The sequence below is a fragment of the Corylus avellana genome, chromosome 9 (assembly GCF_965113065.1).
Source record: "Corylus avellana chromosome 9, dhCorAvel1.hap1.2, whole genome shotgun sequence".
NCBI lineage: Eukaryota > Viridiplantae > Streptophyta > Magnoliopsida > Fagales > Betulaceae > Corylus > Corylus avellana.
In genome coordinates, this window is record NC_142498.1 from 3,866,617 (window position 1) to 3,886,182 (window position 19,566).

At 35.9% G+C, this 19,566-nt stretch overlaps 2 protein-coding genes across 2 annotated transcripts; both read left to right on the forward strand.

Annotated features, from left to right (window-relative positions):
* The first annotated feature begins 3,666 nt into the window (after positions 1-3,666).
* On the forward strand, positions 3,667-12,140 carry LOC132189722 (potassium channel AKT1). The gene is made up of 12 exons (XM_059604500.2): positions 3,667-4,109; positions 4,866-5,231; positions 5,825-5,882; positions 5,976-6,293; positions 6,800-7,045; positions 7,460-7,558; positions 8,065-8,097; positions 8,196-8,381; positions 9,658-9,852; positions 9,961-10,036; positions 10,675-11,259; positions 11,437-12,140. Exons 1-12 carry the CDS (start codon positions 3,880-3,882, stop codon positions 11,742-11,744), a joined length of 2,700 nt encoding a protein of 899 aa, XP_059460483.2. The 5' UTR covers positions 3,667-3,879; the 3' UTR covers positions 11,745-12,140.
* Positions 12,141-15,443: 3,303 nt separating this feature from the next.
* LOC148583600 (uncharacterized) lies at positions 15,444-19,523 on the forward strand. The gene is made up of 2 exons (XM_088510466.1): positions 15,444-18,384; positions 19,156-19,523. The coding sequence occupies exons 1-2, from the start codon at positions 15,444-15,446 to the stop codon at positions 19,521-19,523; spliced, it is 3,309 nt and encodes a 1,102-aa protein (XP_088366592.1).
* The last annotated feature ends 43 nt before the right edge of the window (positions 19,524-19,566 follow it).

The window sequence follows — 19,566 nt, forward strand, 5'->3', positions numbered from 1 at the left end:
ACCACTTCTTTGATATCACAATCTACAAAAATTATGACAGTTTTATCTAGGGGTGGTAATTCGTGATCATGTGTTGGGTTTTGAATTTGATCGTGTCAATGCAAGAGTATAAAATCATTTAATTAAACGGGTCAAACTCTTCAACTCTAACCCTCTAATTTTGTATTGAGTTCGTGTCGGGTTCGCAGGTCATATTAAAAATTGCTAGACATTATGTCATGTGTCGGGTTTAGATCGTGTCGAGGCATATATAAGTATAAGACTATATAGGTCAACCCTAACCTTATCTATTTAATTAAATAGAATAACCCTTTAATTTTGTGTTGGGTTTATATCATGTTTGCGAGTCATGTAAAAAATTGTTAACCCTAGTTATATCCTACCCTTAACATGGACAATTCTACTGTTAAATTTACAGGTTGTGAAGAAATCAGCAGAATAAAAGATATGATGAGAGACAAGATCTGAGGAACTCAGACATGCAATAGTAGATGCTGGAACCCCAAGATTTTAAAAGACAAACGTGATGCTTGGCGTAATTTATGATGACAAAAGGTAAACGAATTCCCAAGTTCTAAGCAAAAATTGGAAAGGAAAAAGAAAAGGGTCACATGCAAATATGCTGGAGAATGTGACACTTTTAGGTCCTAAGAATAAAGACATATAATGTCTCTACTTATATAACTTTTCATGGATCATATGGAGTGTTCATTTTCCATGTCTGCCGTTACTTATTACCATGGAGCCGACAGCAAGAAGCTTAACAAAAAGCTTGTCGGCAAGAGCGGGTGGTTTCTGATTGTTACGTTGGTCTTTTGTGAATTATGCAGCTTCTCAAATCAAATCAAAGTCTACTTCAATCACTCACAAGATGTTATAATTATTTGCTTTCATACTTTTGAATTATGATCAGTTCTAATACATTTCTAGCACATTTTCAAGAGGTTTGGCATGCACTAACCTGATTAGTGTTAGCCGTCTTAAGTTTCATTGATGCATGTCCTGGTGGATCGGTGGAGCTGGATCAGGCTATAGTTCAATTGGATTTGAAAGAGTACATATGGTTCTACTATCTAGGTTTATTTTGTGCGGGTTTTCAACGTCCAATGTGTAGTTTCCCTGCCTGTCCTTTCGCTTACAAGTAGGGACCTTACACTTGGCTGGGGTTCATCAAAAGACGATGATGCGACCAAATATGCAGTTGATGAAAAGGGAAAGAACATTTTTGAGTGGAAATCATCAAGATGAAACATCCTGATTGCATTGCTTGCTGCATGGTGCACCGTGCATGCATGTGCACCTGTTGAGCTACTGGAACTACTGCTAGGGCTTACTTCCTTTTTACAACAGGCTGCATGCATGGCCCATGAAAGATTTTGAGGATCTGGGTTTACTTTAGAGAGAATGATGCAAAGGCAAAAAGGGTTAAATTTATATGCATTCACACTAGGGAAAAATCAATCTTGAGTACTTTTTTAAATGCTTGGAAGAGGATTAAAGAGCAGTCTAGGGAAGGTGAGCATGACACGTGTTGCTTTCATATTCAAACATTCCTTGCTTCTTATAATCACACAATGTTTTCCAATCCTCACTTTTTTATTTATTTTTTATTTTTTAATATTAAGAAGATTAACATAGTGGGGAGTCTTTAAGTGAGACCATATTATTGTGTGTTGGAATACCACTCAACCCAAAAGCTTAAGCTAATTATAAGTTTGGACCAACTATACTACATTAGCCACTTATATTTGTGACATCTTTCCAATGTAAGATCCAATTTTTTTTTTTTTTTACCATAACGTGTATACTCAATAATCTTCTCCATGTGTGTGAGTCTATCATCATGCACACTATTACACTTCTCCTCAAATAGAAGCTTTTATCAATCTCATGGGTCATCTCTAGGATCACTTGTTTGTTATATGGGTTTTCCTGTGCCATATATTGTTGCCCTTATGCCGGGGACTCTAGATTATGCCCAAGCCATGAAACCTTTACCCTTTACTTCAACTTACACCTTTTTACCCCTATTCAAAGGATTCTTGTCTGTCCCATGCACCTTTGTCCCACTCCAAGAACCCTTGTTTTTGCCTACACCACTCCACCATACATGCTGCACACCACCATCGATCAGTTCTGATACCTGATCTTATTAGAGAGATTAACAACTTAATGAGTTTTTATTAAAATATCACTCAACCCAAAAGCTTAAGCCTATATGTTTGTGTCAAATGGACCAATTATGCTATATTAACCACCGATATTTGTGACATCTTTTCAATGTGAGACAATAATTTACACTCACATTTGTATACTAAGCAATTAAGGGTAACTAACAATTAAGTCTGACGTTTAAAATATATCATATAATTTGCATTGGTGTAAGGTTTATGCTTTGCCAAGCATTAGTCTCAAACAAAGCTAGATACTTGAGAAAAATTCAAATCCTGAAAAAAGGTGGTAAAATACATTCACATCCTTTCATCCCTAAACCACTTTCCTAAAATCTCAATCATGCATAACGTATTTGGAAGCATGAAAATCACATATAAAAAGGGTTTTGGTTCGTTCTGTCTTATATGGTACGAAAAGAAAGTAACTAGAGGGCCCTTTCCCTTGAAGACTTGTACAGTTATGCACATATGTGTTTGGCAGAGGGATTTAGTGGTGAACTCGTTTGATAAAGCTTTTTAAAGGAGTTTTTTTTTTTTTTGTTCTTTTAGCAAAAAAATAAAAACATTAACAAAACTAGCTTTCAACACAAATCACTTAAAGCTACTTAAATCTTTATGTCACGTTCGAATATATTTTTAACAAAAAAACAAAAAGGGTACCCTCTATAAAGTTTTATCAAGAGAACCTAATAGCTTGATTGAGCTAGCAGCCTTTCTTAGATCTAGAATTGAGTGATGTGACAATGTCTCTAACTCTAACCTTTAATTTTTTACAAGTAGCATTCTTCCATTTAAAATTGAGAAATGGGGGGAAAGTGTAAGTGAATGATTTCACAAACAAGGAACATGAATACATGATAGATTATTAGGTTTTAAGAGAATATATATCCTTTAGATTCGTTAAAGGAAACCTAGACGATTTTAAACACAATGTTTATGATTAAATTATGCTTACTTTTTATTAATCACTCACACCTATAAATAAGAAAATTACAAAAACATTGAATATGAGATGAACTCCTGCCTCTACCCCGAAGAAAAACCCCCCTAATACAAATAAACTATTTGGAGATAACTCCTACTAAAATAAAGATATCTAAAACAACACTAACTCTACTACTAGGAAATAAAACAAAGATGATTAATACAATATTGACTCTAAAATAGATAATTACAATTTATTATCATAATGAGGCTCTCAATTAAGGATAGATAGTCTTAGCAATTTTGTTGTTCAAATTGCCAATAATTTTCGTTTGCTCGAGCAGGTTTCGAGTAGGCTGATCCGGCTTGAACAGGTAGCCACATAAAGACTCTCTCACATTTGAGTAATTGCTATTAATACGGAAAAAATAAATTACTAGTAATTGAAAAAAAATAAAATTGCTAGAGGCCATGGATACCCAAATTAAAAGGGAGCGACTAGCAAAGGAAAAAGGAAAAGTTACAAAATATTTTGTGGGCAACCCGAGTTTTGGAGGGAGTCAGAGATTCCAACTGTAACAAGAAAGCGAGTAATTAACGGTTGAAAATGTGACAGCTTTTGGAAAGACAAAGAGAAGATGGAACGAACCAAAAGGCATCTGAATTGAGAGAGACAGAGTGTGAGTGTCACATTTCTGGGTTGTCGGTTTGGTGCAACAAAATGGCACCGATCGAGAAGGGAAGGAGATAGCGAGAGAGAGGGAGCGTGAATATCGTTATAATGTCGAGGTTGACGCAGAGGAAGAAGCTTGGAGGGGTGTTTAGGGGGTCGATATGCGGGCAACGAGGGGAAGGAGGAGGAGGAGCAGAGGATCAGCAACCGCAGAGAGACGATGGCAGCCATTACAGCCTCACAGCCGGCATTCTTCCTCCTCTTGGTATCACCGCTTTCACCACTCGCCGCGTAAAGCTCCGCCCCTTCATTTTCTCCCCATTTGATCCCCGCTACAGGTTCATTCCTTTCCTCTCCTTTTGATCTAAATGCCATTTCTTCGTCTGGGGTTTTGTTTGAATGTGTTTTTGTTTGGCATTTCTCGAATATATGACGATATAAGTTTCTCTCTCTTAAAGAGTTCTTTTGGGCAATTTAATCGCAATGGTGCAACATTTATTCAAATACTTTTGTTTTTTTTTTTTACACATCTATAATAAACCCAGTGGCTTGTTTTGTTCAAAGATTATAACCGGATTGTGCTGGCAAGTAATATTTTCCATTGCATTGTGAAAAAGGAGGTTTGAGGTTCAATCTATCACGAGGTGGGTTTTTTGTGGAGGCATATAACCTTTGCACATTAATCCCCCTCTGCCAAGAATAAAAAAAGTCAGCAACTGTCTTTTTTTATGCTGGACATCATAATAAATGTTTTCAATGATAAGTTAAATCCCTGTTGTAATCTTCACTTTCACATTTACTCATATCCTTGTATCATTCAAAGGTTACACATTGTAAGAAAATCCCTGTTCAAACACCATTGATTACTTTTTCCTCTTATGCACCCGTATTTTTTTTTTATTATATATATATATATATATATATATATATATTTTATTATATATTTTTTTTCTGGCTATGTTGCTGGTTCTTTTTGTAAGTCAAACTACGTATTATATGTTATGGATTATTTCGCATTACGTTTGTTGTTCAATAATCATGTTATTTGTTGGAAATAAAATGATTGAGACATGAAGCTCTAACTGATATTGCAGACTCTGGGAGACATTTCTTGTATTTCTAGTTTTCTACACGGCATGGGTGTCTCTCTTTGAATTTGGATTCCTAGAAAAACCAAGGGGACCTCTCGCTGTAATTGATAATATTGTCAATGGATTTTTTGCCATCGACATTGCATTGACTTTCTTTGTTGCATACCTCGATGAAACTTCTTATCTCCTCATCGACAACCCAAAGCAGATTGCTTGGAGGTACACCAGGACCTGGTTGGCATTTGATGTTATCTCTACAATCCCTTCTGAGTTTGCTAGGAGCATATTGCCCACTTCTCTACAGACTTATGGATACTTCAATTTGCTTCGCCTATGGCGTCTCCGAAGGGTCAGTAAAATGTTTGCCAGGTAAAGATGGGGAGTTTCCTTATCCATTGCTACAATTTTCATTTATATTGATATGATGCCAATTTATTATATTTCAAGACCATTGAGTTCTTCTGGAATCATTTTTGTCACCAGAATACTTATGTCATTTTTGGCTACATCAGTAAGTAAGCTGGTATTGAGTCTATCTTATTGGTGACTACATTTTTTCATTTGCAATTAATATTAGTACTTTTTCTTTCTTATGTATATTCTGAACCAACTTCTTAAAAAGATGGTATAAGTTCATTAAATTCCTTGATGGCCAGTAAGAACAGTCACAAATTCTTTTGTAATTATGTATCTATGCATTTAGTTGGCTGTAGTTGCTTTTGGAAGGTATATTCTCTGTATTTCCCATTATCTCATATTATGCATGAACCTCAAATATTGTCAGCACAATAAAAATAGTAGAAACCAGTTTGTTTTCATCTACTTTCCAAGCCAAAAATAATCTTATGTTATTCTTTTATATTCTTCTATCTCTTCTCTACCTTCCTTCTAGTTTTTCTATTTCCTGTACTTGCTCATGAAACTCTCCTTTTCTATTTTTCGCTTTTCTTTTATCATGTCAGATTGGAAAAAGACAGGAACTTTAGCTACTTTTGGGTTCGATGTGCAAAGCTTATATGTGTGAGTATCTGTTACTAATATTTGTTCATTTTCATTGAAGAGTGGAGATTTTTCAATCTTGATGTATTCTTATCAGGCTTGTGCTGCGTCTAGGTTACTCTCTTTGCAGTTCATTGTGCTGCCTGCTGCTTCTATCTTATTGCTGCACGTAATTCTAACCCAAGTAGGACATGGATTGCACTTATCTTGCAAAACTTTCATGAGCAAAGTTTGTCAATCCGATATGTGACCTCAGTTTACTGGTCCATCACCACTCTTACAACCACTGGCTATGGTGATTTGCACGCTACAAATACCCAGGAGATGATATTCGACATTTTCTACATGCTTTTTGTTCTTGGCCTAACATCATATATAATTGGAAATATGACAAACTTGGTTGTCCATGGGACCAGTCGAACAAGGAAATTTGTGAGTAGATTCTGTCTTAATGCTTGTGTTTGGCCTTAAAATGCTCTTCTGTGGCAATTTTTTTTTTATTTTTTTTTCTCTTCAAATAATGTTTGACTGGCTTTTAGGCAACCCTTGTGTGCTGCCATTTTTTCTAGGAGGTTCTGGATGATGTTTGAAGAAGTTTCACTTTCAGAGATGTATTTTTTAGAATACACCACTGTTCAGCTTGTGCCTATAGCACCCAGCTTTGATTTACAAATGAAAATATACTTACTTCAATACAAAAAATCCAAACAAATACCACTTTTTATGTATTTATTTATTTGCAGTTTCTACTTCCTATTGCCATGTCTTGTTACTTGATTATGACACAGGCAGGGTTGTATATGTTTGTTTAGAATCATCCGAACCTTGTATGCTTTTCTTATATTGATAAGTCACTGTTATGGCCTTTTCAATTACTTTAGCACTTACGAATTTTTCATCTAGTTTGTTTCCTTGGTCTTATTTATATGGAACTCCAGAGAGACACTATTCACGCAGCCTCGAGTTTTGGACAAAGGAACCGCCTGCCTGTTCGCCTGCAAGAGCAGATGCTTGATCATTTGTGTCTGAAGTACAGAACTGATTCAGAAGGGCTGCAGCAGCAAGAGTTTCTTGATTCCCTACCTAAAGCCATTCAATCTAGTATCTCACACTTTCTCTTCTATTCACTTGTTGACAACGTGTACTTGTTCCGTGGGGTATCAAATGACTTTCTTTTCCAACTGGTAATACTGCTAACTTTATCTCATAATCTTTGATGGTGTTTGGATGGGGCATCAAGGTGCCTTTCTCTGTGTTTCCTCTGTTAGATGCAAATGAGGTGTAAATAATTGCTTTATGGCTTTCAGTTTTGCAAATAAAATTAAGAAAAATGCTCATGGAATTCTATGTTTGTCAGAGTTGAAGGTTGAGAAACATGAGTTCTGTTTGTTATCTTATGACGCAAAAAATGCCTGTCAAGAATTAAACAGTAGTAAGAAGGTAAAAGTAACCCTATATTTTTATGTCTTCAGATTTAACAAGAAAAAAATATCTTGTATCAAGGCATCGAAAGTATGCATATCCAAACACCAGCAGGTCTCCTTTACATGTTGCATGCTTTGTTTGACTTTCCATGTTTTTGAATTTCTGTATTGAAGGTCTCAGAGATGAAGGCTGAATATTTTCCTCCCAAAGAAGATGTAATTTTGCAGAATGAAGCACCCACAGACTTGTATATCCTGGTTACTGGTGCTATGGTAAGAACTAAAATCCTTCCCACACCCAAAAATAAAATAAAATATGTGTGTGTTGAGTGGGAATGTAAGAGACATCTTTCTTTCCATAGCCATAATATGTACACTCAAACACATGAAAGAGAAAATGTACCTAAGATGAAGTCTCCTAGATCTTTCTTTTCTTTTTCTTTTTATTCTGTAAAGGTCAACACAAACTAAAAGTCTGAAAAAATGAATAAAGAAAATGGTGGTGGCGGAAGACAATGAGACATAGTTAAATTTGAAGGGATATATTTCTTTCATTTCCTCAGGGTCCATGTATTCCTTGCAAGTGTGTTTTAATGGATTCTGGTTGAAGTGTATGAATAGTGGTGAGTCACTAAAATTTAATGAATTCAATTATGGTGCAGAGTATATACCTTGAACAGGGTAATTATTCCTCTTGAAACAGACCATTTTTTTTTTCTTTTCCTTTTGTTTCTACTTTGGTTAACTTTTTCATTGAAGTCTCCCTGTCTCTCTCTCAGGAATTCATCGTGAAAAAGAATAATGCAGAAGAGGCAAGTATAATCATAGAAATCTTCTGATTTTTTTTTCACTATTGACCTTCTCTGGGGTGTTTAGGAACTTATATGTTCTTTGCAACGGATGACGGCAGACTATTGGTGAGGCTAAGACAGGAGATGTTGTTGGTGAGATAGGCATGCTCTGTTACAGGCCTCAACTGTTTACAGTCCGGACCAAACGATTGAGTCAGCTGCTGCGTTTGAACCGTACTTCTTTTCTAAATATTGTTCAGGCAAATGTTGGAGATGGGACCATAATTATGAACAATATTCTTCAGGTCTGTAAACGTTTTGTCTCCAATCATCTTCATTTCCACTTTTTTGATGGGAGGGGGCGGAGGGGGTTTAATTGAATTGTAAACTATGGCTCCATTCAGTTCTTTAGATTTTCTTTATCTGTTGATAGAATTGATTTTTCCCCTATAGAGAATTTAGCATTTTTTTTTTAACCATTTTAAGAAATTTCTACCTTAAAATGGAACATAGTACATCTAGCTAGTTTAGTTATTTTTATTTTATGAACAGCTTTTATGTTTGCAATCAACTACCTGTAGTCATATAGCTGAGAATTGGATAATATTCGGCTAGGTGTTAATAAAATATAGAGGCTCAAAGAGCTTCATTGAATTGGAGCTGAGCATACATAGAAATCCACATTGAATTTCTTCTGTGTTTGGTAAAGTTGTACTTCAGACTGAGCCTTGTGTGCTTGAACACCTTATTCATCTCTTTAGGTATCTCAAAAAGATAAAGAAAGTTTATCTGGAAATTGATCTAGGGAGTTGTCATTGCCAATCTGTTCACTGCAGCAGAAACTCATTACGTAGTAGTTATAGAAACCGTTCTTTGAAATGAAGGTGATTTCTTTGTGGGATGTTAGTTCCAGGAACTAGGCTGAATTAGACACCTTGTGTGACATCCCACATTGCATAGGTCTGGAAAAAGATGACGTATTTATAGGGAATATGCTATCTCTAAATGGTATAAGGCCTTTTGGGGTAAACCCAATAATAAAACCGGGGAGGGAGCGAAAGGGTGCCGTCCAAGATTGGACGGTTTTCGCCTAAAACAGACAATATCATATTATTGAAGGTGACGTGTTACATATGGTATCAAAGCCATAGCCCAGCCTAAGATGGGAGGAGCGTGCACAAGCCCATGAGGGTCGCTAGTGAGGACGCTGGGTCCTAAGAGGGGATGATTGTGACATCTCACATTGTCTGGGTGTGAAAAAAGATGATGTGTTTATATGGAACATGCTCCCTCTAAATGGTAAACCCAATAATAAAACCGTGCGGACTTGGCCCAAAGCAGACAATATCATATCATTTAGGATAGGATGTTACACCTTCTTCCTCCCATTAGGCAAGTGCTCTATGCATGTGACACATAACATTGCACTAATTTGTTTTTAATGATAACAGACAACCATAAAATAAGATTTTCTCACAGCATATCAAAAACAAGATTATAAGTTTAAGTAAATGAGACTTACATAGTTCAAGTGGAGGATGATTTGTCTTATTCTTAGACTGCATTTTTCATTTGATGCAGCATTTGAAAGATTTGAGGGACCCACTGATGGAAGAAATTCTTACTGATACAGAGCACTTGCTATCTTGGGGCAGAATGTGTTTGCCTCTTAGTTTATGCTTTGCAACCACCAGAGATGATGATCAACTGTTGCAGCAGTTGCTGAGGCGTGGTTCTGATCCAAATGAAATGGATAATGGAGGACGGACAGCATTGGTGCGCAGATCATCTTCTTCTAGGCATACTTTTTTTTTTTTTTTTCTTTCTTAAGAACAATATTTCAATTAGGGACTCTGAGCTTCTTTTTCTTTTTTGTTGCAACAGCATATTGCAGCATCAAAAGGAAGTGAGAATTGTGTAGTTCTACTTCTAGAGTATGGAGCAGATCCTAACATCAAAGGTATCTTCTAGTATGCAACAACTATGAATCCCCTGATACAGTTGTGTGAAGTTCTTGTACTCTTTTTTCTTCCTTCTGCTGCCTAATTGGGCTCTTCTTGTCTTTATTTGTACATTACCTCCATGTTCTTTCCATTTTGGCCGTTGGTTGGTAGTGAGTCTAGTGACTATACTGGTTGATAGTTCTGCTGTATAAGAGATTGTAGCCAACTGTCCCCTTTATATACCTTAATATTCATCGAGCTACACCCCTCTTGTTAGGAGATACCATCCCTTTTACATACCTTAGTGTTTGTTGAACAGCCTCTAGGTGAACTTGCTGCATAGATGATCAAGTGCAAGCATGTAGGATATAGCCAAGTACTGTAAAGTGGCTCACCATTGGTTTATTGTTCCAAAATTTCTGGAAAGGTGAGACAATCAACATAGTTAATTTTACAATCTGTCATTTGATGTATTTATGTTATTAGCTTACATTAATGCAGAATACGGCTCCATTAGAAACTATAAAAAGCACATATTTAGCCGACCTCGATTACTCAGAATCAAGGCTGAGTTGAGTTGAGTTCATATGAATGACAACATTGCCTATTTGCTGCATCAATTTGCTTTATTCATTAACTACTCTTTCTTTTGCAGATTCAGAAGGAAATGTTCCCTTATGGGAAGCAATACAGGGGAGGCATGAATCCGTGATTAAATGTCTCAAGGAAAATGGAGCAGAGATATCTTCTGGCGATGTGGGTCATTTTGCATGCATTGCTGTTGAGCAAAACAACTTAGAATTGCTCAAGAACATTGTCCAATATGGTGGAGACGTGACGCGGCCTAAGAGCAATGGGAGTACAGCTCTTCATGCAGCAGTATGTGAAGGAAATACGGAAATAGTTGAGTTCCTGCTGAACCAAGGAGCTGGCATTGATAAACCAGATATCACTGGATGGACACCTAGGGCTTTGGCAGATCACCAGGGCCATGAAGATATCAAAGACTTATTCCAGGCCAAGCAAGAAGAGGTCAAGAAACCACCAACTGTTCCAGTACTTAAAAAGAATCCAGCTGTATCATTCCTTGGGAAGTACCAGAGTGAGCCAACAATGCCTCCATATCTCCACGAAAATGTTCCACCTGCCCGGGAGGAGACATGGTCGGATAGTCGTCCAAGGCGAAGGGCTAACAATTTTCATGATTCACTTATTGGGGTCATGTCAGCTGCTAATGCTGGTGAGGGTGATCTACATTTGTTTTATACCTTTTTATATATTCAAAGAATAACGCTATTTAGTAGACTGCTATACGATTGTCGATGACGTAACAGTGAAAGTCTCAACAAAACACCTGCATGCATTGATGTTCTGCAGAAAGTTAATTGAACAAATTTTGAACTCTTGTGATATTCAGGTGTCACAGACCTTATTGCTTCTGGTGGCAGTTTTGCAAGTGTGCGGAGTTTGAACAGCTTCCCAGCTAGAGTGACACTCAGTTGCCCGGAGAAAGGTGAAGTTACAGGGAAGCTTGTGCTACTGCCTCTTTCCCTTCAAGAACTACTTGATGTTGGTGCCAAAAAATTTGGCTTCTCACCAAGCAAAGTTTTAACTAAAGAAGGAGCTGAAATCGAAGATATAGAGCTTATTAGAGATGGTGATCATCTTGTTCTTGTAAGTGATGCTGGAATTGGCAGTTCAAAAAGCCACCAGACGGCCATTTAGCGCTCAAATTTGGGTTCTCTCCAAGAGTCGGGCCGGCACCTAGGCATGTACATTTTGAGCTATGGGAGTTGGGATATATATCCCATTGATTTTTCATATATGGTTTTGGTTTTTATTTTATGTTTTTTCTTCAATTTTTTACTTTGAAATTTATTGTTTTTATGTTTTTGGGTCTATTGAAGGAAGCAAAATTACTAGTGATGGAATAGATGAAGAAAAGGCAAAATACAGTGTTAATTGTTCAGGCTTGTGTTCTGTGCTCACAGAATGCGGACCAAAAGGAAGGCGTCACACTTATAATTGTATCACGATAATTTTTCTCTTTAAACATTTGACGGGTATGTTGTAATTAATGTTGAGATAAATAATAAAGTATAAATTGCTTTGGTTTTTCTATTTCTCTTTCTACGATCCTTTTCCTTTTGTATCATCTACAATTACAAAGACCCATATTTGTTTTTGCTGATAACTTGCTGGTTTTTTTGGAGGCTACAGTGAAGTCAGTGCTGTGCATCAACAAAGTGATTGAGGAATTTGCTGATCTTTCAGGATTGCAAGCAAATCCAGCAAAGAGTTCTTTTTACTGTGCTAGTGTCTCTCCAAGAATGCAAGAACAGCTGATAGAATTTCTGTATACGAAAGAACTTTCATCTACTGATTGTTGTTTGTTTTTTGTGGTGAATTTTTAGTCAAATTGATAACTAAGAATCTTTTTTGTGGATGTTTATTTTCATAATTTAACATATTTTAAAATCTAAAATATTAGTCAAAATCAAGCGTCGAGAGTGTCCTAGCTAGCTAACTATAAAGTCAAAAGAATAACAAATCTTGCGAGTTTCATCGAATGATTGGAAAATTAATTATTTCGTGGAGGATCCAAAGAGGCCTAACCAATGAGAGATGTATTAAGACACTTTCTTCCTAATTAAGAAAAAATGGTCGTATATATATAATATGATAAATGTAGGTTTTTTCAAATTTTTTAGGTTCATGTCAATGTCCAAAAGTGACGTATGAACAGTGAAATGTCACATTATGAAATGTGATGTTTCCCTATTCAAACGTCACTTTTCATAAGGTGACGTATGAACAATAACAACACCATTGATGAGGAGTCGTGTGAGCTAAAATGACTTTAAATAGTGTCGTCTGAATAATAAAACACACTATCATTGATTCTTGGCCCCATGTTTAATGTTGTTAAGCAAACGTAACTATTTAAGTGGCACGAAAGGTTTTATTTTTTATTTTTTTGTTATGTCTATATTTATTAAAACAATAAATCATGAAAAATTGTGACATATTATTTGAGAACCAAAATTTTAAAATATTTTAACGTAACATTTCTCATATAATATATCTTGGACATAAGAAGACAAAGAATATATAGCCTGATCTAAATATGCAGGCGAAGGTGGATGATCATAATTAACAAGAAAAGAGGTTGAGGGTCCCCTGAAAGCAAGCATTAGAAATAGAAACCCAAGTGCCACCACGGATAATGCCAATCGGCAATGTATGCTCTTTTAGCTTGTATTCTTTTATACCCAATAAATAAATAAATAAATAAAAAATAAAAAATAAAATTGACAAGGTTAATGCATTAAAAAATTAAAACTTATTTTTTAGAAGAAGATGAAAAATAAGAATTTCACTTTGATTGTTTTCTGCAATTGATTTATTCGGATCCGGCTTACATGCTGTTATTTTATGCTGTAGTTTAATCAATGGTCAAGATTGAATCTTAAACTTTTAAAAGTTTTTAATAGGAGAGAGAAAATAAAGAGAGATTTTGAGAAATTCAATCTTGACCATTGATTAGACTACAATATACATACTGTCGACGCTTGATAACAGCATTAAGCCGAATCCGATTTATTCAGTAGGTTAATAATATTTTAGTCTTTTGAGCTGGCACATCTGACACTAACTTTTTGAGCGAATTTATAAGAATTAATTTTAAGAAGACCAAAAAAAAAAAAAAAAAATTGCCAGCATAGATGGAAGAGCTTTTTTCAATGTTGTCTCTTGTCTTGAATTTCTTTCATCCGAAACCTAGAGGAACTAAATGGTACTTTTATTTAAAATGACTAATTAGATTTATAAAAAAAATTTATATTGAATTAGCAAAAAAAAGAATGAAAAATGGATATTTGATTGGAAGAGCAAAAAAAAAAAAAGCTTAATGTAGTAGCACTTTTCAAGAGAGAAATTTTATTTTTTATTATTTCTCTCACCTGTTTTCTCTTTTTTACAAAACTTTTTCCACTTTTTCCCAATAACTTTCCCAAAACTTTTTCCTGTCCTTCCAAGTACCAATGACTTAATGGCCGTATTAATGAGGTGACATGCATGAAAGTCAAAGCCTCTTGCATGTCCTGTCTATCTGACTCCGTCTGACGATCTAAGAAAAGACCCTAATGATCCGTACTATTTTTCAATATTTATATTTTTTATATCATGTCAATAACTTATTATTATTATTAGGGTTAAATACTAAAAACCTTATAGAGTTTGAATTCTTTATTTTTTTTTTCCCTCTAAGTTTTCATTTTTATCACCGGAGATACCTGTGGTTTTCATAAAGACGGAAATGGTACTTCCGTTAAAATTCGGTCCAAAATTTAACGGAATGCCACGTCAACACCAATCACTAGCTGCCACGTGGTATATAATTATTTTTTTTAAATTAAAAATATATATTTTTTCAAACAAAAAAGAAAAAATTAATTTTTTAATAATAATATTATTATTAGTTATTCACTTTTTCTTATCAAATATTTTTACTTTTTTCACGTCAATTAATTTCGTGCATCGTTTTCTTTCATTTATTTAAAAGAAACCTACCTTTTTTTTTTTTTTACATGTTTGCACAAGAGGGGGGAAGGAGATTCGAACTAGTGACCTCCGCTTCATAAAGCGTGGTCCTAGCCGATTGAACTACCTCTTGGGGACCTATCCCTTTCACCGTCCTACCAAATACCAATGACTTAATAGCCGTATTAATAAGGTGACATGCATGAAAGTCTTGCATGTCCTGTCTCCCTGACCCTGTTCGGCGATCTAAGAAAATACCCTAATGATCCGTACTATTTTTCAAAAAGTTTAATTTTTCAATATTTATATTTTTTATATTATATCAATAACTTATTATTATTATTAGGGTTAAATACTAAAAACTATAGAATTTGAATTCTTTATTTTTTACCCCCTAAATTTTCATTTTTATCACCGGAAAGTACATTTGGTTCTCATATAATGTATCTTGGACATATGAAAACAAAGAATATATAGCCTGGTCTAAATATGCAGGCGAAGATGGATGATCATAATTAACAAGAAAAGAGGGTGAGGGTCCCTTGAAAGCAAGCATTAGAAATAGAAACCCAAGTGCCACCACTGATAATGCCAATCGGCAATTTATGCTCTTAGCTTGTATTCTTTTATACCCAAAAAAAAAAATGAAAGCGACAAGGTTAATGCATTAAAAAATTGTGTACGTTATCTTGGCAATACTTCTCAAAGCTTCAATTCCCATATATCATCAACCTTTTCCATGAAAAGTCAACGCACTTCATCGTCTTTCAAATTACTCCATCTGGCGGTTGAACGCTCAATTCCTTGGTGGTTGATCAGCGCTTTGTTTTCTTGTTTTCTTCTATTCTGAGCGACCCTTTTGCTCTGGTTTCCAGTTTCATAATGCTAATCGAAAGGCCATCCATTCTCCTGCTCTTGGCTTTTCTGTTAGTGCAATACTACTCGTGCAGGCTTCAGCTGGCAGCTTCCCAATCTTCCGGCAACTCCACCGATCAATCGGCTCTTATCGCCTTCAAATCTAATCTCCGTTCCGGCCCCAATGAAACTGTCTTCTTGGCCGGAAACTGGTCCACGGAGACAGACTTCTGCGATTGGATTGGGGTCTCATGCAGCCGGCGCAGGCAAAGAGTCACTGCTTTGAACCTTAGCTTTATGGGTCTTCAGGGCACCATTTCTCCTCATATTGGTAACCTCTCTTTTCTAGTTTATCTTAATCTACGCAACAATAGCTTCTTCGGTTCTCTGCCCCATGAAATCACTCGTCTACATCGCTTGAGAATTCTCCAGCTTTCTTTCAACCAATTGGAAGGTGAAATTCCTCCAACTTTGCATGATTGTCAAATGCTTGAAGAAATACATCTTAGTAACAACCGTCTTACCGGCTCAATCCCATCAATCCTTAACAACATGTCGTCGTTAGAGGTCTTGAATTTGGAATACAACAGCCTCAGTGGTCCATTTCCTCTTGCCATCCTCAACATATCTTCTCTAACCATAATTGCTCTTACAGAAAATCGTATCTCAGGAACTCTTCCAATGGATCTCTGCAGCCATTGTCCGAATCTTCAAGGGCTTTATCTTTCAAACAACGAATTCAGTGGTAGGCTGCCTTCACAAATGAATTCTTGTACAGAGCTTGTGCTCTTGTACCTACCAAACAATAAATTTGATGGGAGTATTCCAAAAAGTTTTGGGAGTTTGGAAAAGCTTCAAGTTCTTCATCTTGGAGGTAACAACTTGATTGGTAATATACCTTCTTCAATAAGTAATTTGTCCATGTTACGTAGGTTAGCCATTCATGAAAACAACATTGAAGGAAGCATTCCGAGTGATTTGTGGCACCTTCAAAATCTCAGTTTTTTGAATTTTGAAATGAATCTTCTCACGGGGGAAATACCCCATGATATTTTCAACATGTCATCTCTACAAATAATCTCTTTCCAGAATAATTCCATGTCTGGAAATCTTCCAAGAGATGTTGGGATTTCTTGTATTAATCTTGAAACACTTGTTCTTGGTGGGAACAAAATTAGTGGTAGTATCCCATCATCTCTTTCAAATTGTTCCAAGCTTGCCCTGATAGATTTTGGTACGAATTTGCTCTTTGGACCAATACCCAAAAGTCTTGGAAACTTAAAATACCTTCGACGGCTTTTGGTGCCTCATAATCAGCTTACAGGGGAGCCTGGAGATCAACAGTCCAATTTCCTTTCATCTTTATCTAATTGCAGGTTTTTGGAATTACTAGCTATAAGCAACAATCCCTTGGATATTACCATTCCGGATTCCATTGGAAATTTTTCACTTTCCCTTAGAATGATTTATGCATTTGAAAGCCAAATAAAGGGTCATATTCCTATGGGAATTGGTTCCTTGAAAGGCTTGACCACTTTTCATCTTGGTGAAAACAATTTGATTGGAAAGATACCATCAACAATAGGGGGAATGGAGAAGTTGCAGAGCTTGTATCTTGATGGTAACAAGATTGAAGGATTCATTCCACAAGACTTATGTCAACTAAGAAATTTGGGACGTTTAGTTCTCGCGGATAACAAAATCTCTGGATCCATCCCGAATTGCATTGGAAGCCTCAATCTTCTACAAATTCTAAACTTGAGTTTTAATGGACTGAATTCATCAATACCATCAAATGTATGGGGCATAAAAAATCTACAACAATTGGATTTGTCATCGAATTCCCTTAGTGGATACTTGTCTCCCAACATGACAACATCGGATGTTATTGAGTACGTGGATTTATCTCGAAACCAAATTACTGGAAATATTCCAAACACCATTGGAAATTTTGAAAGCCTACGTTATCTTGACTTGTCAAAGAATTCATTTCAAGGAAACATCTCAGAATCTTTCGGAAATTTGTTTGGATTGGATTCATTGAACCTTTCGAGTAATAATCTCTCTGGTGCAATTCCAAAGTCTCTGGAGAAACTTTTATATCTGAAGTATTTGAACTTGTCTTTCAACAAGCTATCAGGAGAGATTCCGTCCAATGGACCTTTTGCAAACTTCACGGCCAAATCATTTGTAGGTAATAAAGCACTTTGTGGAAATCCGATTTATGAAGTTCCACCTTGCTCAAGTCCAAGCTCCCAGGGATCACGGGTGAAACAACTTGTACTGAAATATATTGTTCCTACCATTGCATCAATAATAATCTTGATATCATTGGTTTATATGTTAAGAAAACATCGACAGCCTAACATGGAGATTCCAACTTCAGTTTATCCAAAGCTTGCGACGGAGAATAAAACGATATCATATCAAGAGCTTTGTCAAGGGACAAACAATTTTTGTGAAAGCAACTTGATTGGAACCGGTGGTTTTGCTTCTGTGTACAAAGGAATACTCTTTGACGGGACAATTGTTGCCGTGAAAGTTCTAAATTTGCAATTAGAGGTGGCTTTCAAAAGTTTCGATGTAGAATGCGAGGCATTACGGATGATCCGACATAGGAATCTTGTTAAAGTCATAACTACATGCTCCTTCGCCAACCTTGAGTTTAGAGCTTTGGTTATGGAGTACATGTCGAACGGCAGCCTGGAAAGGTGGTTATACTCTCACAATCACTGCTTGAATCTTCTTCAAAGAGTAAATATCATGGTTGATGTTGCATCGGCATTGGTCTATCTCCACCATGGTCAATCACAAGCAGTGGTTCATTGTGATTTGAAGCCTGCCAATATCCTTCTCGATGAAGACATGATTGCACATGTAGGTGACTTTGGAGTTGCAAAGATTTTAGTCGAAAATAAGGATGCAACACAAACTAAAACTCTTGGTACACTTGGCTATATTGCTCCAGGTACATGAAATTCATCTTTCCTTATTTCATTGCTAAAGGACTAACTTAGAACAACAATATGCATGGAAATTCCTTCCTTAGCTCAATTTTATATAGGCCTTTGATTTCATATGCATGTTAGCTGTTTATTTCTATTATGTATTAATTGTTAACTACTGTACAATATATTAAGATATCAACACTTGTATCCAGTCCAATCGTGTGACATTTGCCATGCTAACTAGGTAAATACGAATTAATTCAATAGGATCAATGTAGGGTCAGATTCAATTTAGACTTGTAAATGCAACTATTGTTCTGGTTTAGGATTTAGGGTTTAGGCTTGATCGCTTGATGGACATTAACCATTGAGAATAAATAATGTATTGGAGTAGTTTCCATAAAATTGATAAGAAAAATTCAATCCGATCCAAATCAATACAAAGTCAAACTTAAAAAAAAAAAAAAAAAAAAAAAAAAAAAGCTCATCTGTAGGTGAAACTATTTTTATTTATCTAATTACCCACCGCCCCCCCCCCCCCCCCCCCCCCCCAAAAAAAAAAAAAAACAAAAAAGAAGAAGGAAAACTATTAATTTATGCATTAGATCTTACTATTATTCCCAACAATAAAGGTGTAGCACATAAATTATGTAGATCATCAAAAGTTGTTTATAGCATAATTATCACACACACACACACACAAGTGTGTCTAAAAGCTTATATTTGTAAAGTTCTTTACAATTGTATTGGTTACTAACTTAAGATCTTATTACAATTGCGAGAATTGATAGAGTACGGTTCTGAAGGAAAAGTGTCGATCAAAGGTGATGTTTACAGCTACGGTATAATATTATTGGAGATGATTACAAGGAAGAAACCCACCGACGACATGTTTGCTGAAGAACTGAATTTGAGGCAATGGATAAGTGCATCAATTCCTAACAACCTCATGAACGTTGTGGACAAAGGTTTACTAATGATGGAAGAAGATGGAAGGGGTGCAATAGACATACAAAGTATTCTTTTGTCCATTGTGGAATTAGGCTTGACGTGTTCTAAAGAGTCACCAAATGAAAGATTCACTATGGAAGACGCACTTGCCAAGCTTAACAAAATCAAATTGACACTTATTGAAAGTAGAAGGGAGGATATGTGGTGATGTCTTTGACCCTAATCTTGCATATTGGGGTGTCCTTTTGATT